General features: G+C 45.5%; 2 protein-coding genes, 1 long non-coding RNA gene and 1 other non-coding gene across 23 annotated transcripts; 3 read left to right on the forward strand and 1 right to left on the reverse strand.

Annotated features, from left to right (window-relative positions):
* The first annotated feature begins 507 nt into the window (after nucleotides 1-507).
* Nucleotides 508-5,468, forward strand: LOC109743574 (cyclic nucleotide-gated ion channel 17). Of its 2 annotated transcripts, XR_012183078.1 has the most exons (8): nucleotides 508-846; nucleotides 1,441-1,951; nucleotides 2,542-2,754; nucleotides 3,175-3,485; nucleotides 3,599-3,710; nucleotides 4,059-4,295; nucleotides 4,490-5,304; nucleotides 5,365-5,468. XR_012183078.1 is itself a non-coding variant. In XM_020302674.4 (7 exons), exons 1-7 carry the CDS (start codon nucleotides 788-790, stop codon nucleotides 5,171-5,173), a joined length of 2,127 nt encoding a protein of 708 aa, XP_020158263.1. In that variant the 5' UTR covers nucleotides 508-787; the 3' UTR covers nucleotides 5,174-5,468. The 2 variants fall into 2 exon arrangements, 1 of the variants encoding a protein (XP_020158263.1); XM_020302674.4 differs by having other exon boundaries at nucleotides 4,490-5,468.
* A 196-nt stretch (nucleotides 5,469-5,664) lies between these two features.
* LOC109743577 (BTB/POZ domain-containing protein At3g05675) lies at nucleotides 5,665-21,989 on the forward strand. Of its 7 annotated transcripts, none has more exons than XM_040390816.3 (6): nucleotides 5,665-8,134; nucleotides 19,802-19,940; nucleotides 20,041-20,101; nucleotides 20,196-20,246; nucleotides 20,411-21,065; nucleotides 21,403-21,989. In XM_040390816.3, the coding sequence occupies exon 1, from the start codon at nucleotides 5,665-5,667 to the stop codon at nucleotides 7,027-7,029; it is 1,365 nt and encodes a 454-aa protein (XP_040246750.1). In that variant the 3' UTR covers nucleotides 7,030-8,134; nucleotides 19,802-19,940; nucleotides 20,041-20,101; nucleotides 20,196-20,246; nucleotides 20,411-21,065; nucleotides 21,403-21,989. The 7 variants fall into 7 exon arrangements, with proteins under 7 accessions (XP_040246750.1, XP_073354226.1, XP_040246749.1 ...); XM_073498125.1 differs by having other exon boundaries at nucleotides 21,411-21,989; XM_040390815.3 differs by having other exon boundaries at nucleotides 21,513-21,989.
* TRNAR-UCU (transfer RNA arginine (anticodon UCU)) lies at nucleotides 7,657-7,729 on the forward strand. The gene has a single exon. It is a non-coding gene; the product is annotated as a tRNA-Arg (tRNA).
* Nucleotides 8,898-19,795, reverse strand: LOC120965284 (uncharacterized). 13 transcript variants are annotated; one of them, XR_012183093.1, is made up of 6 exons: nucleotides 18,429-19,795; nucleotides 11,218-16,216; nucleotides 10,943-11,032; nucleotides 10,527-10,700; nucleotides 10,142-10,244; nucleotides 8,898-9,193 (listed from the first exon to the last, which is right to left on the reverse strand). It is a non-coding gene; the product is annotated as an uncharacterized lncRNA (long non-coding RNA). The 13 variants fall into 13 exon arrangements; XR_012183089.1 differs by having other exon boundaries at nucleotides 8,898-10,244; XR_012183092.1 differs by having other exon boundaries at nucleotides 10,098-10,163; nucleotides 10,943-16,216.
* Nucleotides 21,990-22,715: the final 726 nt, after the last annotated feature.

The raw sequence follows: 22,715 nt of genomic DNA on the forward strand, positions 1-22,715 counted from the left end.
CGCGGCGAACCTCTGCTATTTTTCCAGCGGGGAATGGCTATCTAGCGGTGAAGGGCGGCGGGCGGTGCCGAGATATAGCTAGTGGCGGCCGAGGGCGCGGGGGGTGGAAGGCGAGTCGGGGAAGAAAATCTTGACTTTTCACCTGAGGGTGTGGGCCAGCCGCGCTTTTCCGTTGCGCCGGAGCCCCCGATTGCCCCACAGTGCGCCGGGTTCGGCCTGCGCGTGCCGGGCGGAAAAAAGGGCCGAACCGACGCTTTTCGTCGTCCTAGAGACGCTATTAGGACGTTTTTTTGACGCCGGCGCTGAAAAAGTGGCCTGTTAGGGGCGTGGCTGGAGATGCTCTTACCCGAGCAGCTGATTGGTAAAATGCACGTAAATAGACATGCATTCATGTGTGCCGGAAGAAGAGATGGGTTTACTGTTTACACCTTCAGCCCACGCTCATTTTCGGCGCAAAACGTGGCCCCACCCGCCAGCGTAATTGGCTGTTGCCCGTGTAGGCACCCCGTGTGTCCCGAGCTTTCGGCAGACACTCCCACGAACGAACAGGCAGGGCAGCCGTCGTCTGGTCCGCGCGGTCCAACCCCTCCTCTCCCGGAAAGAGAAAAAAAGGAAGCAACTGCAAAGGGAGCGGCCTTTCTCCGCGGACCCGCGCGCGCGAGCTCGTCCTGGCATGGTGGCGATCCGCGGCCGGCAGCAGCTTCGCCGCGCTCTCCGGGCCCCGCTCCCCTGACCCGCTGCGGCGAGATTCGGAGGAGGAGCGGCGGGGGAGGCGGCGGCCGCAGCCATGTTTGGGTCCAGGGCCCAGGATGGGGTGGAGATGCAGCAGCGGCGGACGACCAACAGGTGCGTGCCCGCGATCTCCCGGTGCTCGTGGATGCTGCTCCGGAGGGCCTGTGTGTGGGATCGAGGGTGCCGCGCTAGTAGGTGTCTTGCTTGGATTGGGATTTGACTTTGAGTGGAGGGGAGGAGTTAGGCATATGGTGCGAGTCGAGAGTAGTTGGTGATGAGATAGCAGGACTTGGTATCAGCGTTAGCTTCGTTGCTGCCGAAAATTCGAGCCTTGGAGAGTGGCGGTAGCTTTGGAATTGGGAATAGAAACTTAAGAGCTCCTCCATTTTGCTTCCTTTTGAAGCATGTATGCATGTTTTTTTCTGTATACTGGGATTCGAAACTGTAGTTTGGGCATTGGGAATGGAAACTTAAGACCTCATTTTGCTTCCTTGTGTTCAAGCATATGTGTGTGTTCATTTATCTACCGATTTCCACCCCTCGAGGAATTAAGGACCAAAATAAAATAGGATATCATTTTGATGCTGCGTAGTTACCAGGAGAGTGCAGTTGTTACCAGGAGATATGCGCCGAGCCTGATTCGTACATCATTTTGATGTTCTGCAGTTTTTAGCACTTCCCTAAGTTGCTGTTCTACTCTGTCTTCAGGATCTTTCCCGATGAGAGGCAAGATCAATCCAAGATGCCGTTTCAAGCTGGACGGGTCGACAGGTTCGCTGCCAACAGGATAGACCCAAAGACCCTCGACAAGCTCAAATTGATGAACGAGGGCAACGTGCCGTGGCACAGCCGCATCCTGGACCCCAGAAGCAGCGTGCTGCTGACATGGAACAGGGTGTACCTGGTGGCCTGTCTCTTCGCGCTCTTCATCGACCCTTTCTTCTACTACCTGCCATTTGTCAGAGTCATGGACGAAAGAACTCGTGTTTCGTGTGTTGCCGAGGACCAACGATTGAGAAATACTATGACCGTTCTGCGGACACTCGCTGACTTGTTTTATGTGCTCAACATTGCGATCAAGTTCCATACCGCATATGTAGACCCAAAGTCCAGAGTCCTTGGGAAGGGAGAGCTTGTTGTGGATCTAAAGAAGATTCAAAGAAGATATGCCAGATCAGATCTCTGTATAGACATACTTGCAGCCATACCCCTTCCACAGGTAAATAGCTCCAAGTGTGCACTAATTGCAGTACTTGTCGTATATTTCATGGCAATTACGTTAAGTATATTGCACTTGCCCAGTTTCAGTGTAATACTCATATTCATTTGTACCTAAAATGATTCATTATCATCTGTATGGCAAGATTGTTATGCTTCATTGTGTGCGCGGCAAGCCCTATTGGATTCTTTCCCTTTGATTGGCTGTCCAAAGGAAGACATCTGGACAGTACCTCTTATTTTTACAGTAACCACATGATTTTAACCAGCAAATTGTGACTTTTAAGAGGTGGACCCAACTAGGTTTCCTCTGCGAAGAGCCAAAAGATTTATTTTCCATTGTCACATTTCATCTGTTAATTGCAACTTATACTCCACAGATCCTTTTCCTTTTCATACTTCATCTGTTAGTCACCACTTAGATATTATGTAAACGTTAGGAATTTATGAAATCAGTCAAAGTTTATGCAAAATAAGTTTATCTGTATAACTAAATTGGTTGACGCTAATTATCCGAAATATTGAATATCCATTAATCAATTGTTCAATCTAGAGTGATAATGTGAATCATCTGTTTATTTTTTTTTGCAGGTTACTGTTTGGTTAATCATGCCTGGGATAAAACGCTCAGATTATAACATCCAAAACACTACGTATGCTCTTATTATTTTGGTTCAGTATGTCTTAAGGATGTATCTCATTGTACCTTTAAGCAATCAAATCATCAAAGCTGCTGGAGTAGTTGCAAAGTCAGCCTGGGGAGGAGCAGCATACAATCTTCTGCTCTACATGCTTGCAAGCCATGTATGGTCATCTCAACCATCACCTCAGCCTCGTAATAAATTCCTAGTCACTTACTCAGAATAAATTTATAGGGAAATTTGAAGCTCATTTTGTTCGTAAGAGAGATGCATAATTCTATTTACGACTGAAAGATAAGTAGAAATAGCCTCTGCTAAATATGGAACCTAAAATATCAGTTCATTGGGTTTGATACCTCATGTCGTAACTGGAATAGGCCAAAATGGAAAATAATTCATGTGTATTTGTTTTCCTGGAATGCATTATTACTTTTTAAAATCTGAAGAAATAATCAAAACTATTGCTGGCAGACATGCATGTGAGCTAGAAGCAGTAGACTCTCACTATCATCTCGCATTTCCTTGCTCACTTTTCTGCCATAAATACTTCAGTGTCACTTATGATCTGTGCGCATCACTGCAGATTACTGGGGCAGCATACTATCTTCTCTCCGTTGAACGGCAGATTACATGTTGGAATCAGCAGTGCCTTGCTGAGTCGAGCAATACATCTTGTGACCTTGGGTTTATAAGTTGCGAGAATACTGGTTCTAGCAGTTATCCTGGTTGGCAAAGTAAAACACAAATATTTAACCACTGTGATGCCAATGCTGATCCTCAACAATTGCAGTTTAATTACGGAATGTTCTCGAGTGCATTGACCAAGGGTGCCGTCTCAACTTCATTCCAGGAGAAGTACTTCTATTGCCTGTGGTGGGGCTTGTTGCAACTTAGGTAGGAATCTATTATTAACTTCTGTTACTTTGGAGTTCTTATGCATAGGTTTCTGTGTCTTGAATACAGTTAATCAGGTTAAGTTATTTGGTATTTTGCTGTCACCTTTTCAGTTCAAGCGGGAATCCTCTTCAAACAAGTGCATTTATCGTAGAGAACATATTTGCTATTGCAATCGGCGCTATAAGTCTCATACTCTTTGCTCAGCTGATTGGCAAAATGCAGGTAATATTATAAAATTCTCTGCTCTATAAACTAGAAATATATGTACTGATGTTGATGATTCTTATTTATCATGCCCATATTACCTAGTTACCTTGCGGTTTGGCTAAGCATGACACGTATTGCATTGCATTATTCAGTAACTTGCTAGCAGTTTTGTCATCTGCAGTTCTATTGTGTGTAGTGCTATCATGGATTATGTCGTTTTAATTAATGGATGCATCAAGCTTGTGATATATGAACATGCATTTCATGGTTTGAAATGATTTAAAGAACATAAAGCTACTTTTATATGTGCAGTAAGCCATTTCCACGTTGACAGCTACTTACTTATCCTTTTTCATCTTTTAGACATACTTGCAATCTGTTAGCAAAAGGCTCGAAGAGTGGAGGTTGAGGCAACGGGACATGGAGGAGTGGATGAGACATCACCGGCTCCCACCCGACCTTCAGGAACGTGTCCAGCGGTTTGTTCAAGTTAAATGGCTTGCAACGCGTGGAGTAGAAGAAGAATCCATCTTGCAAGCTTTGCCTGCTGACATACGTCGGGATGTACAGCGCCATCTTTGTTTGGATCTTGTTCGACGTGTAAGTTGGAGTTATACCCCTATCCGATGGCTCATCTAGTAAACTGTTTTAGTTTCTTAAAGATTTCGATAGCATATTTTGTACTGGGCTCTGTCTTCTGATAGCTGATCCAGTATGCCAGTGTCTCAGCCACTGCCTGCACTACTAGGTTTCTGTTCCTTGGCGGGCTTCTGATCTCTCTTTGTAAAATGCAGGTCCCTTTCTTTGCCGAGATGGACGATCAGCTCCTGGACGCCATCTGCGAGCGGCTGGTGTCGTTCCTGTGCCCGGAGGGCACGTACATTTCTCGCGAGGGCGATCCTGTGAGCGAGATGCTTTTCATTATCCGCGGCAAGCTGGAGAGCTCCACGACCAACGGAGGCCGGAGCAACTTCTTCAACTCCATCCTCCTACGCCCTGGTGAATTCGCCGGCGAGGAGCTGCTCACCTGGGCCCTGCTGCCAAAGACCAACATCCACTTCCCGCTCTCCACGAGGACCGTCCGGAGCCTGACGGAGGTGGAGGCCTTCGCGCTGCGGGCCGAGGACCTCAAGTTCGTGGCGAACCAGTTCCGGAGGCTCCACAGCAAGAAGCTCCAGCACACGTTCCGGTTCTACTCCCACCACTGGAGGACGTGGGGCGCCTGCTTCATCCAGGCGGCGTGGCGGCAGCACCAGCGGAGGAAGCTGTCGGAGAGCCTGAGCCGGTGGGAGTCCTACTCGTGGTGGTCGGAGGAGCACCCGGCCGCCGATAAGCCTAAGCAGGAGGGCACCTCGAGGACCGCCGCCGAGATGCACAAGTTCGCCTCCGCGTCCAGGAGGTTCCGCGCCGACGACACCATGATCCGCAGGCTGCAGAAGCCCGACGAGCCCGATTTCTCCGCCGACCATTTCGACTGAAGCCATCATCTCGCTCTCCGATGCGCGACACATTGTTCCGAAAACCTGTTTTTGTTGTAAATCTAGTACAGTACATAAGAAGAAATGTTGGAGTTGTCAGTGCCATATAGACATCCATATACCCTACTAATGTACTCCCTCCGTAAACTAATATAAGAGCAACGCTCTCTTATATTAGTTTACGGAGGGAGTATAACACACATCCCTTTTGTGTATGTCACTGTAACAATATGAACTTGAGTTCTGAATGAATCTGAAGCTTGGTTTTTCCCCCTGTTTCCGCGGGGATTCGACAGTTTTGTGCGAAATTCATGTAAAAGTAGCACTGAATCATACAGCTACCAGCAGCTACAAATTACAGTATACAGTAGTTGACTTCTGATTCTGGTTTCAGTTATATCTTCTTTTCTTCAGTTACAAAGTGAGTGAGAGTGTTGTTCTCTGTGGCCACTAGGACCAGTCTCCGGTTCCCAAATCCACCAGGAGGCACGATGACGGCGGCGGCGCGGCCCAAGATCGGCGACAGGGCGACGAGCGACGTGGTGGTGCGGCTGCGGACGCCGGACTCGGGCCGGGACGAGTGGCTCTACTGCCACTCCGGCGTGCTCGCCGCCGGGAGCGCCTACTTCGCCGACCGCCTCTCCGACGCCTGGCCGACGTGCCAGATCCTCGACTCGCGCTACTGCGTCGAGGTCCACTGCCGCGACGCCGACCTCAGCTCCCACGTCACCGCGCTCCGCCTCCTCTACGCCGCCGACCCCGTCTCCCGCTTCGGCGTCCGCGGCGCGCTCGCCCTGCTCGACGCCGCCGCGCACCTCGCCTGCGCCCGCACCGCCGCCGCCTGCGCCGACTACCTCGAGTCCGCCCCCTGGGACGAGGCCGACGAGGAGGAGATCCTCGCCGCCGCCCCGCGCCTCGGCGCCCACCGCGCCCGCGTCCTCGCGCGCCTCCGCCCCGCCGATCCGGGCCCCGCCACCGCCATCTTCCTCTCCGCGTTCCGCCACGCGACGGCCGCCTCGCGGGAGCTCAAGTCCGCCGCCCAGGAGCAGCTGGAGTACATGCTCACCGAGGACGACGACGCGCCGCTGCTCACCTTCGGCGCCGGCAGCGACGCCGTCAAGTCTCAGGTGAAGGGATGCGTCACGGGCCTACTGAACAGGTTCAGCGATTTCACGGGCTCCGCACTGACGAAACAGACGGAGGCCCCTTGCTCCGGCGAGCTTCAGCAGGATCTGCACTCCTTCGTCTCCGACATCGCCTGGGTCTGCCAGGTCCTGGGCAAGCTGGAGATGATGAAATTCCTCGCAGCCTACTGGGTGGAAGCGTCGTCCGCCGTCGTCGCAGCCGTGGAGGCGGCGGCGGCGGCGGAGTGCCACCCGGGGCCTGAATGTCTGAAGACCAGGCTGAAGGTCGTGGAGATATCCGCAAAGGTGCTGGAGGCCGTCGCGTTCGGCAACGTCGTCCTCCCAGCGGAGAAGCGGCGCCACGCCGTGAGCGTCTGGATCGGCTTCGCCGGGGCAACGAGGCATCTGGTGGACGAAGCTGACCGCGGCAACGACGACGGTGACGGTAATAACGGTGATGGAGACACTGAAGCCGAAGCTGCATCAGCATCAGCAGCAGCAGCAGCAAAGGTCGGCCTGGACGGCGAGGTGTGGCAGGGGCTGGAGTCGGCGATCACCTCGATCGTGACGACGCTGCCGTCGAACGCCCAGGCCGAGGTGCTGTCGGAGTGGCTTCAGTCGAAGCACGCCGCGTTCCCGGACCTGTCGGAGGCGTTCGACGCCTGGTGCTACAGGTCCAAGGTCGCGCGGAGGAGGCTGTCTTTCCTGACCAGCGCCAATCCGGCGTCCTGATCCCCGGCCGGCCGGCCGGCAGGAGAGATCCGTTGCTGTCGAGAGGATGCATACATACTTGATGATGTCCATCCCCATGGTCTGGTCTGCAGCCGGCCTCTTCTGATCATCATGGACAGCGCTGAGCATCTGCCTTTCTTCACCATCAAAACACCAATGGACATGGAATTCCATTGCCTTGCTATATGGTCAGATACATACTCACATTGCCGGTCGTAGTGATGGCAATTGCCGCAAGATCTCCTTATGAACTTGCAGTAAGCTCCATGTAACCGACGGCCTTGGCATGTGGAATTGGGGACGCTCATGTGATGGTCTGTACTCTGTAGCGCCAACAAGTTTGATGATATTTGTTTGATCTCCTTGTCAAACTACTGGTTGGTCATGGCACGAAGATGGAGCTGGCGCCGGAGCCACCGAAGAACACCGGCAAACACCTAACCTTTGATGTTTACCGATTTTTGGCATTCCATTCCATGCTGTGAACTTGTGGGCTTAGCTTGATTGTTGTCAAAAGGAAACAGCTCAAGGTGTAGATGTTTTCTTGACCGGCAATTGTGAACCTGTTGTACTGGTCGCTGTCCGAGTGTCTGATTTTAACGTCGGTTTTATTTACTGTGCACAGCAGCGCCCATGGCCTAATGGATAAGGCGTCTGACTTCTAATCAGGCGATTGTGGGTTCGAGTCCCACTGGGCGTGCTCCTCTTTTTTTTATTTTTTTTCGGATTTGCTATTTAACAGTCAAGTGTTTTTCAATTCGTCATCATTCAAATTTGCATCCATCCGTTCTCGCGCGGAGATTCGCGCTGGTTTTCTTTTTTTCTTCGTGCTGGCGCCCTGTTTACTCTGGTTGGCCTTTTTTGCCGGGTTCAGTTTTTCTTTGTCTCAACCCGTAACCGCCCCCGACCCGGCACTGTTGGATTTTGTCCTGTTCGAATTTTGGAGCGGGTGTCGTTTCCCCTTTCATTTGGGTCATTCTGTTTGGATAAGGCCGAGGGAGAGAGCTCGAGCGGCGGCGAAGAGGCGATTCATGGTGATTCCGAGCTATTCCACCGTTCGATTTTGATTTCTCCTCCCTTTTCTCTTCGTCCGCCGGCTGCCGAGGTTGGTTCCCCTTGTCTCTCGCGTCCCCCCGTGTATTTTTGCTGGTGTTGTGGTCTTGTAGTTCCAGATCTAGGTGAGTTTCGTCGTCGTGGATTCGTGGATCATCTGTTTGTTGTCGTTCATGGATCCGTGGTAGGTGCTGCCGTGTTGTTCTAGTCCGCCCTTCGTAGTCTGCCCAATTTCCCCTCTCCATTCTGCTCGCCTGTGTTATCTAGGAGCTTGTAGTTGCAGGTTCTAGGTCTGGTAGATGGTGGAGGTAGGCGTACTGGTAGTTGCAGCGGTTGACTTCCCTGTCAATTTTTCTGCTAGCCTGTGGTGTCTGTTCCCTTGCGTTAGATGATAGTTGTAGGTGGCTGGTCTGTTCCCTCCTTGTCTGAATTTCATGCTTCTACTAGATCATCGATGGCGCGCGTTGCCGCACCCGTCCGTTATGACGATAGAATTATAGGAATTTAAATATATGAAGGGAATAAATAAATAAATGTTAGAATCAAATGTGAGCACAAATCTAAAGCAGAAGGGTGTGCCAAATAATATTTCAACTAATCATGCTAAGATAATAATAATGACATAGCATCCTAATTGTTTACTAAAATGTTGTTGCGGATAATGCTTTTCACAAAGAGATCTGAACTGATCTTTCTTTCATAACCTCCATACTTTGATTCAAATGTGTGTTTTGAACTTCAGGATGATTTTTCGAGGCAGATAGATTAACCAGACAGAGCAAAAGAACCAAACCAAGTAAAACTGAGAAGCCTTGTTGCCTGGGAAGAAGCTAAATCTTGAGATGAAATTCATCAGAAAGAACAAGTTGTAATAGTGTACAAAAACCAAAATATCCTTCTTAGATTACAGTACACCACTCTTGATGCCATCGTTCACTTAAGGAATGCAGCTGTACATACATCCAGGCGTGCTGAAGGCATGCATAGAAGTATTGCGTATAAAAGGATCTTCATTTGGCACCACTAAAAAGGGAAAGAAATCTCATGGCACAACATGATTAAATAATCAAATTTCCCCTTTTTTGCGAGCAAGGCAATTAGAGAAAGCTTTCTGCACAACACAAGAATGTAGGTGATAAGTAGCATGATGTAATAGTTCCTATGCATTACTGTAGCACATTTTAGGAAATAGATAATTTATATAGTTGAGCACACAAAATGAAAATAAACAATGGAAATGGACGAAAGAACATTATTTAATCAGTGATATATCTGGATAGCAATTACCAATCTCAGCATATGCTTTAATGAAGTCGCACTGACACTCGTATGCTTAGTGCATTTTTAATGCAACCGGTGCAATATATCCCTGACTAATTGATGAAATATTTAGTAAATGTGAAAAATCATGTGGATTGCTACAATACATTTGTGTTGTGAGCATTCACCATATATTTGATCTAAGAAGATACAATGGCTTCTATGCTTTCCTCAAATTATTGAAGTGACATGATAGTAGGCATGCTCTAAACTTTGTGGAGTCCAAGAGAGAGAGTGAGAGAGAGAGGGAGGGAGAGAGAATGTGTTTGTGTGTCTGCTTAGCAACGTAACAATCTACACTAACATAACCACAGAGGCTAATGTGATGACACTATTTGTTCCAATAATAAATCATAGAAGTCTAGAGAATTAATTTATATTGTACTTCCTCAGAGACCATAGTTAAATGACATGTTTCATTTAGAAAGGGCCAAAGACATCATAAAAATTCTAATTTGTTGCCAGCCAAGGGTGGAATGCAATGAAACAAAAACTTGCCATATTCCTGTGGACAGGTATTTACTAACCAAAGGGAATGTTATGAAACAAAGACCAAAGTGTGGCCCATATTCATCCTCTTGTTCCACAGAAGTTAACAATTTATTATGCGTACAATGGAAAATTACACACATTCTAAATTAGCATTACTATTTGGTCAAGAATATTGAACATCATTTCTAGAAATTATGCTTTACCTTTCCTAAAACCAAAGGGGCAACATATAAGTAATCAATGATACCTTACTTGTGGACAATAAAAATCTGCAATTGGAAGTTTGCATTAATTATACATGAATATAGTTGCAATCCTCTCATGCTGCTATATAGCTCCTTCACAAAAAACTGTTGAAACGTTTGGAAGTAAGAACAAATTAAGAAAAAAAAAAGGTGAAAAATGAAAGCTGAAGCAGTAAGTATTCATTGAAAATACAAATTGCAAGGCGGTGGAGTTATTTAGCCCTAGCCCTAAAGAAAAACAGGTGAATTAATTAGCATATACTCATACTGCCCTGAAAGTACATATATAAGATGAAAAAGGTTAAATCTCATCAGCCTACAATAGTTGCAAACTCAAAGTTGGGTGTACTATCAAGTAATCCAAAGGACACAGTAGAAGGCACTCACTTGGCTCCTTATATCCTCAGCAATAAAGATCAAATGTTGCAAACTTCAGTAACCATTCCATCTGATCGGTTATTGCAAGCATAATTTCTTATCACAAAGAGCCGATATGCAACGAAGGAAGGTTTTCAATAAACTATACATCAGTTCGGTCATAACCAGTGGCAGCAAGCACACCTGCAATGAGCAGCAAGCTAAGAAATGCTGACAAGATAATCGATTTACAAACTATATAGTCATGAGATGCAAATCCTGTATTAACCTTGTGAAGAAACACTGACTACATAACCGATTTGTCATAGAACAATGAGGCAGGCCCGCAGGATGTATTCTTTGGATGTACGATCTAAAATTTTGCAAGGCAACTCCAAAACAGATGACACAGTGAAATACATCTACTAATCAAAACTACCAATTACCAGATGGTGACCTGGACGTCAGGGTCGGAACCAGCGCCCTTCTTGATCTCTCTGCAAGCATCACAACATGTTCCCAAGGTCGAGTAGTACCTGCAAATAAACAGAAAATGGAGCAATCAGATCAATGAGCTAAGCTAGGCAAAAGAAGAGAATCCTGACTCCGAGCTGGGGCTAGTGTGGCGGCACCGAAACAAAGCATAAAGCTCTAATTTAAAAGGAGCCTGAGAATATTGACCACGGAATAAATTGAAACAGAGATTAGGGATCAACCTAACCTACTCAAAAGTGACGTTGAGGTGCAAGTACTGAACATGTGGAACGGGAGGCTTCAGTACATCACTCCGATCTCCACACCGGTTGCTGCATCCATTTTGTCTCCTCAAGAGCAGAAGTTCAACAATTTTTGGGACAAGCCAGATGATGTGGCGGACAGCAACACCCCTCCTCCTCTACATTGCTGGAGGTGGCAACCTCCCAGGCACCCCTTCTTCCAGTAACCTCGTTTGTCCACCAACGCAGCAAATTAAATGGTACAGAAAAGCACCAGAAAAGACGAATAACACGTCCAGTGCACAAGCACAACACATAGATCAAAGATGAATACTGAAATCGTTCACGGCTGAAATACATATTCAGAAACTTAGCCATGAAAGATTTAAAAGTACAGCATACCCGCAGAGATCGAATCCAGTGCGGAAAGATATGAGCTGCAGAAGAGTAATCACGAGACGGCGGCCGCATGGGAGTGGAGGCGCCCGCCTTATCGCGTGAATCCAACACGCTGAGCGGCCGAGGTGTTCATGCTGGCCGGTGAACCTTTCGCGACTCCGAGCTGGGGCTCGGGCGGCAGCGCCGCCGGTCGCGGTTGCGCTTGTCGCGACGGTCATCCCTCCCATCGTCAGATGCCTTAGGACACTTCCGCCGGCGGTCGTCCTCCTTCTCGTCGTCAGAAGCCCTAGATCGCCTCGTCCGGCGGCCGTCCTCCTCCTCCCCGTCGGAACCATAGCGTGCGAGCGCGGGGGGTCGTCGACCTTACTGGGCTTGGGGACCCCGTTGTCTTCCGAGGGCTTGGGGTCGTGGCGGGGCCGTCGGTCCGGGTCGGGCGGGGAAGGAGGTGGTGGCGATCCGGCGCTCCACTGGAGGGCAGCGGCATGCCCAATGGCGTCCCAGGGCCGGAAGGCTGCGGCGAGCCTAGGAAGCTGACGCGCCACCGTGTCCCATCCGGCCATCCCCATTGTCGTCTGCAAGGTTTCGGCTCCTCGGGTCGCTCCCGCGGGCGGCCAGGGGGGCGAAAACCTAGCCGCCGCCAGCGCAGATCCACCGGTCAGCTTCCCCTCGCCGCCGCCGGCAGACGTCGCCGGGCAAAGCCCGCGCGGCTCGGTGGCGGCGGGGCACTCCCTCCTCCCGTCTGAGCTCTAGTAGCGCGGGCTGCCCATCTCGGCGGGATCCAGGGCGTTGCTCCCGCGCCGGTGCGCGCACGGGCTGGGGCGGCCGCGTTCGAGCGCGGGGAGGCGCGCGTAGGGCGGCGCAGCTTGGCTGTGCCGGCGAGGCTGCGGATCTGGCGGCTCGGAGGAGGGTGCGGATCTGGCGAGTTGGGAGCGATGGCGGAGCTCCTCTGCTGTGCGGCGCGGGCAGTGAGGCAGGGATGGCTGCGGCCTGGGCCATGCGGTGGCCGCGCGGGTCACCGGCGCACCGCACCAGGGCAGGCCCCTGCTGGATCTGAAGAGGGCCGCCGTCGGACGGGCTCTTGCTTGGTGCTGCGGCAGAGGAGATGGGTCAGGCGGGAGCCAGCTTCTCGGCGGCGCGTGGGCTGTAGTGCTCCGGCGGCAGTCGACTAGTTGGGCTCCAGGGGTGGTGCGAAGCAGATCGGGCCCCGGCGTCCTGTTCTGAGAGGAGGCCGTGATGACCGTCAGGCGCATGGGGCCGGCGGCTCTATCCGGCGAGGACCGGCGGCAGCGATGAAGACCTGGGCCCCGGCGTCCAGTTCTGAATGTGGTTGCGGCGGACGTTGGGCGCGTGGGGCCGGCGGCCGCCGGCCGTGTGTCTGTGGTGGTGGTCTGGCTCGGGTTGGTGGTCGGAGGTGCAGCGCCAGGTGAAGACTTTGCTGCCGGCTCTTGAGCTGGGGCGGGCGACGGCGACGCCTACGGGCGCCGCTTCCTTCTTGAAGGCGTCGCTGAGGCGTTCCTGCTCACTCCACTACGCAAGGATGCTCGGGGGAAACCCTTGATCCCCTAGGATCGGACGATGATGGCGGCGTGCGTCGCACCTCTTGGGGCATCGTTCCAGGAGCTCCTTACCGGCCAGAGGGACCAGTGATAGGTGGGGGAGGTTGTGCTGCTCGGTCGTGCCCGTCCGGCAATGGAGCGGGTGAGCATTGTCGGAGGCGTGGCATTGTTAATGGCGGCGAAGATCGGCGGCATGGCGCTGTGGAGGCGCGCCGCCCGATGCGCGGAGATGGGCTCGCGCAGGAGGAGGTAGCTGTCTGGCGTCATGGTGACGTCGATGGCGGAGTGGCCTACACAAGGTAGAAGACTCAATATATTCTGAAGACGGACCTGTGGAAGATGGCTGCGACGACACAAGAGTGTGTCTGACCGGATTGTGCCCCAGACCCGGTATGTGGCTCGGCTGGGGCTTCCGGCTTTTGATGTTAGGTTTAGGTGAGTGGTTTGGGTAGTGGCCCAACTAGCATCCCTTCATCATATGGATAAGAGTAGCGGCATATGTTGCCAAGATGGTGGATTCAGGAATATTGTTTGTAATACTTTGTAAGGTCCTCGAGAATAATTAATAAAGTGGCCGTATGCATCTCCCAGATGCAGAGGCCGGAGGTCATCCTCCTTTTTTAAAAAAAAAAAGTTTGTTGTCTGCAAGGAAGGCGGAGAGGCTCAAGAGGAGGCAGGGTCGGGAGGGGTGGGGTGGGGTCAGATTATCCAGCGACACACATCGGACCAAATGGGCTGTCCTCGCTTGCTTAGATGGGCTGGCAGCCCAGTTTACCACAGTGCGCCGTTTCAGCCTGTGGAGCAGCTGCCCACAGGACAGTAGGCCCAGTATCGCATTAGACAGAGATCCAACGACCAGAACACTCAGATCGCCAAATCAGACGAACGAAAATGCAAACCGCTGTGAGGGCAGGGATTAAGTGCGGTTATACTGTCCTTAATTACTGTGTGTTTTTACCCCCAGACTTGTAGTGTATCTCAGAATTTCAGTGTATGTTGCAGAACCGAACTGTAGTTTCCCCTACATTTACAGTGTAATACTCCCAATATTACAGTGTCATGCTTTTCTATTTGTACTGGCTGGAGGTAAGCGTACTGGTTGTTGCAGCGGTCGATTTTCCCGTATTTTTCTGCCAGTTCCTTTTCCGTTAGATGATAGTTGGAGGTGATCTGGCTTTTTTTTGCGTGATTATGCGATGTAGTTTTTGTAGTTGTAGGTGGCTGCTCATGATTTTCCCCTGGTAGCTCAGGTGTGCGTGGTTTCCACTGAAATTTCCAGTCGAATTTTAGTTTCCTTTCACTGTATTATAAGTGTATTTTATAGTCTAATATCAGTGTACTTACCTTGTAACTTGCACTGTTATATCAGTGTACTAACTTTTGTAACTACACTGTAATATCAGTGTATTTACAGTCTAATATCAGTGTACTTACTTTGTTACTTGCACTTTAATATCAGTGTACTTACACTGTAAATCACAGTGTAATTTCAGTGAATTTACTTTTGCAATCCTAGTGATTTCAGCATGTGGTGCTTCCTGATTGACTGATTCCTATGATTTTTAGTTAGTTATGCAAGTGGATCCCTCTGTATTGTAGCTCAAAATTACAGTTGTTCTTACCCCCCAGAATTTCAGTGTAACTACTGTGTAATATGTTGGGACTGTCTAATTGACAGTCGACTGAAATCAATTCGTTTTCAGTCAGATTTTTAAGCCAATAGGAACCTAACGGTTGTCTGTCCCTGTCACCTGTATGTCCATGTCAAAATTTGCTACCAGCCTACCAGCCGCACTAAAATAATAACGGGTTTGTCCATCCACCAAAGCCGGCCCGATTACACTGGAGGGATCTCGTAGCACCTGAACTTGCGAGGGAATTATAATAAGCTAAATAAAACAGAAACATGCGGGAAGGAGGGATCTCGTGTCAATCGATCTAATCACCAAGGAAGAAGCAAGCAGGAGGTCAAAATCACCAAGTTCAGAGACACTCACATGGAAGAAAAACTGCTAGATGAACCTCAGGGGACATATGTTCGAAAATTCCTCCTCACGACCTCTTTTGCGTTCACCAAAAAAAAAAAAAAACTGCCGTGCATTACCGTTCCAGTATTCTTCTCATATGAACTTGTTCTAATATGGGCTGAGTCTGGAAAACACAGTACACACGAACATCAACAGTGTGTGAAATCGTCTGAAAGAAAGTAGACAGAACATAAAACAGAAATTCAGGAATTCAGCACTAGATCAGAGGAAATTTCAGTATAATGTCAAACACCAGTAGTTTGACAGCAGCAACAGTAGTTTTAAATACAAAGTTCAGGCATTGCTTACAAACAACAGTAATTCAACAATGATCAAATAACAGTAGAACCATCTATTTTTAGGCTATTTCTTGTAAAAATACAGTAGAATAACAGTGCAAATGACAGTGAGCTTTACAGTGTAATTGCAGTAGATTTACATTGTAATTTATAGTAGAATTACACTGTAAATACTACATGTTCCAGTGAGATTTTACAGTAGATTTACAGTGTAAATACAGTAGTGTTGCAGTTGAATTACAGTGTAATTACAAGTAATTCTACTGTAAATGTCAGTGGAACTACAGTCTAAATACAATTGTATTTTACGATAGAACTTCAGTGCAAAATACAGAGTTTTCAGTGTAATTCTACTATAATCAAAGTGTATTTTACAGTAGAACTTCAATGTAAATACAGATTTTTACGGTATGATTGCAGTAGATTTACAGTACAATTACACCATAAATACTACAGTTGAGTTCCAGTAACATTTTTACGGTGTAAATACCGTAGTATTGCAGTTGAATTACATTGATTTACAGTTTAATTTCACAAGTAATTCTACTGTAAATGTCACTAGAAATTTCAACTGACATGCACCTCCATCTTCCTAACAACATAAACACCCACTAATTGAAGAACACATCACTGTTAAACATAGACAGGAAACAACTACTCGGATCACGGCAACGCAGATGAGCTACTCCTGGAAACATGTCTTCTTCAGTTAGTATCGTCCGCCTGCAAAGGAAACAAACATGAGTATTATAAGAGAATGTTAGAATAAGAGAACATATATTGCAAAGGAGATTAAATTTACACACATCTTTAAATCAAATCTACAACTGATGTGAAGTCTAAAACCTTGACAGAGAATAAACCAAATCCCATAACGCATTGGTTTCACTGGAACCGGTTCTTGGACCAAAAAACACCTGCACCTACAATATTGAAATTACAGTAGCTAAAATTACAAATTACACTAGAATATTCAGTTTACAGTGCGATCTTGTGAAATTCAGTTTCCATTGTTTCAGTGAAAAAATTACAGGAGCTAAAAACACCAATTAAATTTTGCACTGAAATTCTACCGTAATTACCATGTAAATTACACTGTAACAACACTAAAAAATTCAGTGTAATTACAGTGAATCACACTGAAATTATACTGTAAAATCCAGCGTAAACTAGCATGTAAATTACGCTGTAACAACACTATAAAATTCAGCGTAATTACAGTACAAATGCACAGTAAATTCAGTGTAACTACTATCCAAAAGAACACTGAAATTCAGTGTAACCACAGATGCATTTTCTGTAATTACACTGCTTAGTAAACTACAATGAAGATTGCACTGACTTACTAAACTGTAATTGCACTAAAAAAACTAGTGCACTGACTAATGACACTGACCAAGTACAAAAACCTGTGCACGGTCAGATTTCTTCCACAAAACGTCAAACATTAACAACCACTGAAATTTCAGTATTTTTATTGCCAACACACTAAAAATAAGATAAAGTTCTAAAATGGTGCTAAAAATGGATGAAATAATACGCAACAAAGACCAACCCCAACAAAGAAGACAAACCCCAAAGAAAAGGTTCTGCAATGCTTGCAGGCCAACCATAGACAAACCCCTAACAAAAGGTTAACGTAGACGAACTAGAAAAAAACCACTAAGAGCTACAGTGTGGAAAAGAAACTTCAGTTACAATGAAAATACACTATAATTTCATCGTAATGTACACTCAGAATCTGTCTTTAATTACACTGAATATTGAACTGTAATTACCATGAAAATTACACTGTAACAACACTAGGATTACTCTGCAATGTGCACCGTAATTGCACTAAAGATCCTAGTGTAATTTTAAATAAACTGAAAGAGAGAACTGAAAAAGAAAAGAAAAGCTAGACAAAAATAACTACCGGCGACATATGATACGAATCATCTTCCGCGGAGTCATTGGGCACAAAAACATTAATCCAAAGAATCTGAGGTTTCAGACAGATTACATAAACATGATACACAAAGGTCAACAACACTTACTGGATGAGCTAGAAAACAAAAGGAAAAGCAAAATTATGCATAAAAAGAAATAAGAGAAACAACTGAATACTATGGAACTTAACCTGCTTGATTATGGAAATTGCACTGATGAAAAATTATGGAACTCATTGGGGTAATACAATTTTAAAAGATACTGCAAATTTCTGAACTCGCTACCAGGAGAATGACAGAAATAAACATGGTACTAAGCTAACGGTCAAAAAGGCTTGACCATCATTTCTACGAGGATGGAACTGCACAAAACAGAACTGTACCCGACATATATTGCAAATGCACTGAAGAAAAAAGATACTACAAATGCAGTGAAAATACTACCTACCTACCCTGCACAAGATAGCTAGCAAATATTGATGCAGAAATGAAGTCATACTGCAAATACAGTGAACAACACTAGTTACATAGCACCAAACTGAAAATACAGAACCAATACACTGTAAGCAACTAAAGTACCACGAATCACATACATTGGAACCTTAAAGTAACTCAGTACAAAACTGAAACAGAAAAATTCAGAGCAAGTAGGATCTAACACCTACATCCACAAAAGAGATCATGAGACATCTAAATCAATCGGGAGACTGAGCAAACTTCACATACATCTACATCAAATGGGCCAGCCAAAAATTAAATGATCATGGGGGATCTAGCGAACTATTAGATGCCCACGGGGATCAATCAACAACCACTGTAGTGGGATGATATCAAAATCACAGCAGTAAAATATCAAAAGGGTCAAGGGGATCCACCGCTACATCTGAAGCAATCAATGGGAACCAACGAATTGACCGCCTGCGTTACATCCGGGGGAATCTCGAAGGGGCACAGAAACATGAAATTGAACGCGGGGGGGGGGGGGGGGGGGGGGGGAGGTGAATCACCGGAGCGGAACTCAAGCTCGAGGAGAGGTGCAGCTTGGAATCGCAATGGAATACGATCAAAATCGCCTCTTCCTCTCCGCTGCTGTAGCGCTCACTCTCTCTCTGCCTTGCCCATTTCAAACAGTGACGCCTAAGGAAATGAGAAAGCAAAATGCCAATTCATCGTCAGAAGAATAAAAGGGAAAAGACAGCGTCCGGGCGGTAACGGGCCGACCCAAAATGAAAACCGCGCCCGACAAGTAGAAACCGCCCAGCAAAACCCAGCTCTCAGCACGAATCGCGCGCAAGATCGAACGGCCAGCGAATTGTAATTCACTCGACTGTAAAATAGCAAATCCGAAATGTTTACAGAACCTCACTGCCCCTGCTTTTACAGTGTAATTATCTCATTTTACAGTGTAATTCTCTCATATTACAGTGTAATTAACATGCTTTTGCAATCCTAGTGATGTCAGTGTAACTCTCCCATTTTACAGTGTAATTCTCTCATATTACAGTGTAATTCTCATGCTTTTTACACTTCTCCCATGTTTGTAATTACTGTGTAATTTGTCCTAGTAGTACAATGTAATTTACAGTGTAATACTTTCAAATACTCCCAGAATTACAATGTAACTTTCCTCCCAGAATTACTTTCTAATTTATCATTCAATTACAGTGTAAATTGTCCTAGCAGTACTGTGTAATTTCCCCCCTAATTCCAGTGTAAATCCTGATTACAGTGTATATCCTGAGTTATGCAAGATTTTTCAGTGTGTATGCAGATTTTCAGTGTATTATGCCATGGAATCACTGTGTAATTTGTCCTAGCATTTACACAGTAATTTAGCCCAACTACTCATGTAATTTGCAGTTTATATGCCCAGATTTACAGTGTATTATGCACTAGAATCACTGTAGTTTACTTAGTAATTTAGCCCAAATACTCTTGTAATTTACTATGTAATTTGTTATAGAATAATTGTAGTTTACCCTCCATTTACAGTGTAATACTTCCATATTTCAGTGTATGTGCAAGAATTACTGTCTAATATGGCCCCGAGTTTCAGTGTAATTTACCACTTATTTTTAGTGTAGTTTTAATGTTTCAGTTATGTAATTCCTGATTTTTTTTTTGCTTCTATTTCTCAACTGTGCCCTGTTTACATTGTAATTTCCCCAAGAATTCCCAAGGTTTCCACCCCCTCCCCCCCCCCCCCACAATTTTTACAGTGTATTTTTCTTTATTCAGTTATGTAATTCCTGAATTTATGGCTCTCAGTGTACCCCTAGTTTTATACTGTAATCGTCTTGCTTAGTTTATGTATTTATAATGTATTTGTTGCGTCTATTTTGTAGTGTAATGTTCATGCTTTTAGCTCTGTAATTTTCAGGTTTAGATTTATGGGAAAGCTTCGGAAAGTCTCTCACCAGGACGTTCCGTTAGTGTCATCTTTTGAGAGTGCAGATTCTATTCGTGAACCATTCATGCCTAATGACTTTGCGGAAGATGGATCATATCCAATGTCTTCGGTAATTATTTTTCTCTTATTTTCTTCTAGTTATATTTTCTTTTTGAGTTTATGTAATCAGTTTATTTATCTTGGCTTTGTTGTCCTTTTCTTTTTTTCAGAAACTTTCTGGCCGATGAAGGAGCCTTTGACAAAGCTCTTTTCAAGTTCTATGTTAATCAAGTTGGTTATCTGCTTTCTTTTTCTTGTTCTTGCTATTTGATGTTGTTGGTTATTTTCTCTTGTTGAGGTGACTTTCGTTTTTATGTTTTTTCAGAAAGTAAAATCATTGAAGAGGAAGTTGTCTTTTGCTGGTAGAAGAAATGTGGTTAGTCCTCCTTCTTTTGCCATGCTCTCATACGATTTTTAGTTTGTTAATATTATTATTTTCTGTTAATATTTCTTGAGTGATGTAGTAGTGTTCTTTAGGATCTTATTTTTTGTTTTATTGGTTTTAGTATTTTGATATATGTTTCTTTTTGTTTGTTGTAGAGGCAGAAAAGTTCTACCGATTACCCTACTTGTTCTACCTTGACCAGATACTCTGGAAAAAAAATTCTCTGGAGTAGTAGATGGTATGTGTCCTAGGTATAAGAATGTCATCGAAACTTGTGGCATGGGGTGTCTTCTTAATTTTGTGAGGACTGAGGTTCCTCTCAGGCTAGTTAAGTGGCTTGCCAGTAGGTTTGATGTCCCTTCTTCTGAATTCCAGTTGAAAAAGAAGTTCATTCCAATCACCAAATATGATATTCACAATATCCTTGATCTCCCAGTAGATGGTGAGCCACTCCTTTGTGATCCTGAGTCAGGACGTGATTTTGTCCTCTCTCATTTCAATCTGTCAAGTATTCCTCCAGTCTCTTTCTTCACCAAGAAGCTTAAATCTTCCGAAGTCGAGTTGCCTGACGATGACATTTTCATATGCTTCATGATTGTTGCTTTCTCCTCCTTTCTATGTCCAAACTCTAGTCTCAGTCCTAGTCCAAAGTACCTACACATCTTCAACGATTGTTGATCTGTTTGCAAGTTGGATCTGTCCCAGTTTGTTTATGAGTGGTTGCTGTGCAGTATTAAAAAATTCAAGGATTCTACTAAAGTTGCTTCAAAAAGATCTGTGACGTTTGGTGGCTGCCATTATGCTTTTGCTGTAAGTTTGATTACCTCTAGCTCATTCTATTTTTCCTGTAATGTTGTAAGTAGTACTGAAGTTGTAAGTAGCTCTCTTATTTTTGTCAGATCATGGTAGTGTATCCAAATTTTTGTCACTTACTATCGAATGGACTGATGTGCTGTTGCTGTTATGTGTTCTGTTTCTCGATTCACCTCCATTTGTTGAATGTACCTGTAAGAAACATGCTCATTAAATATAGTTCTTGCTGTATTATCACAATGAATGAAACCCATCTCTTTTCCAATAAGCTGTAAAAGTAATACTGTTATTGTAAGAATATTTTTCTTACCTTGTATATAATGTCTGATTGTAGGAGCGCAGTAAAAGAAAATGATTCCTGCAGTGTTTGTGTGTCAGAATTTGTTTTTGATGTACTCAGCATTCTCTTCCAAGTTTTTAACATTTATTGGTACTTACATTTAGGATGAGATCTTCCTGTGACATTGACAGTGGTTCGTCTTCTGTTATTGCCCTTGTCATGCTCCCCATCTGCATTTTTGGAAAAGAATTGTGAGTATTAGTACAGCAAACATATGTATAGTCCAAAGGCTTCTCTCTTTTCAATGTACATTGTAATTATTGTTGTATTTATAGGGGATTTGCACTGTAATTTCTGTAATCTCTAGGGGATTTCCCCATCTGCCAATGAGTTACAGTATAAGTCGAAAAGTTCTGCTAGTGTATAGAAATGTGTTACAATTTCTAGGACATTTTCCACTGTAATTCATTGGCTATTTACATTGTAATTCGTTTGTATTTTTACCCTGTGCACTTAACAGTGCGAATTACTGTAATTGCTACGGGATTTACACTGTAATTATTGTTGTACTGCAGTTTATTTCATAGGTAGTTTCAGTGTAAGTTGACAAGTTCTAGTATAAATAAATGTGTTAAAAATTACAGGACAGTTTCCACTGTAATTCAGTGGCAATTAGATTGTAGTTTGTTACCAATTTACTTGTGCATTTTAACAAGCAATGTGATTTTCCATGTAATTGCTATGGGTTTTACACTGTAATTATTGTTCTGCTGCACTTCAATTCATAGGAAGTTTTTAGTGTAAAGAGTTGTGTGCTTGCAGTGTCATTCCTGTAACTATCCAAGTTTTTTGCCTGGTGCTTGGGTCGCAAGTTGATGGACGGCTGGTAGTTGTGGTCCAGGGAGGTTTACGGTCCAGGTTTAGTTCCAATGGTTCCAAGCGGGTCAGGGTTTACCCGCCCCGTTTCCTCATAAATAGGGAAAAATACAGTAGACGGTGGAGGGTTTTGGGACATACAGGTGTCAACTTTTTATTTGTCTGTATTTTTGATTGTTGTCGAATTGAAAAACAGCCGAATGTCAAATAGACAGTCCCTTTTTTTTTGTTTATTTATGCCTTTCCCTTCTCCTTTTATTTACACTATTATTATTATTCTTGCTTTCTAGCCCTCATCACCTGAGTCCATTTTGTACTAGTAGTAAGCATAAGCAGCAGATTCTCCTTTTTCTTTCTTGTGATTGATTCCAAGAATGGTCTGCCTCTGGTGAATCAACATGCTGCTAAGATTCCAGCTTTCATCCATGCTACTATTGTACTACTATCTTTCAACAGAAACCCTGCGCCTGAAAGCTCAAGCTGCTGCTTGT

The sequence above is a fragment of the Aegilops tauschii genome, chromosome 5, assembly GCF_002575655.3.
Source record: "Aegilops tauschii subsp. strangulata cultivar AL8/78 chromosome 5, Aet v6.0, whole genome shotgun sequence".
NCBI classification, from domain to species: Eukaryota; Viridiplantae; Streptophyta; class Magnoliopsida; order Poales; family Poaceae; genus Aegilops; species Aegilops tauschii.

Bases quoted from the DNA above. Each gene is read 5' to 3' on its own strand.
- LOC109743574 (XM_020302674.4), top strand. From the start codon at position 788: ATGTTTGGGTCCAGGGCCCAGGATGGGGTGGAGATGCAGCAGCGGCGG. The intron at 847-1,440 runs GTGCGTGCCCGC...CTCTGTCTTCAG, and splicing joins CAGCGGCGGACGACCAACAG to GATCTTTCCCGATGAGAGGC. The intron at 2,755-3,174 runs GTATGGTCATCT...GCATCACTGCAG, and splicing joins TCTACATGCTTGCAAGCCAT to ATTACTGGGGCAGCATACTA.
- LOC109743577 (XM_040390814.3), top strand. From the start codon at position 5,665: ATGACGGCGGCGGCGCGGCCCAAGATCGGCGACAGGGCGACGAGCGAC.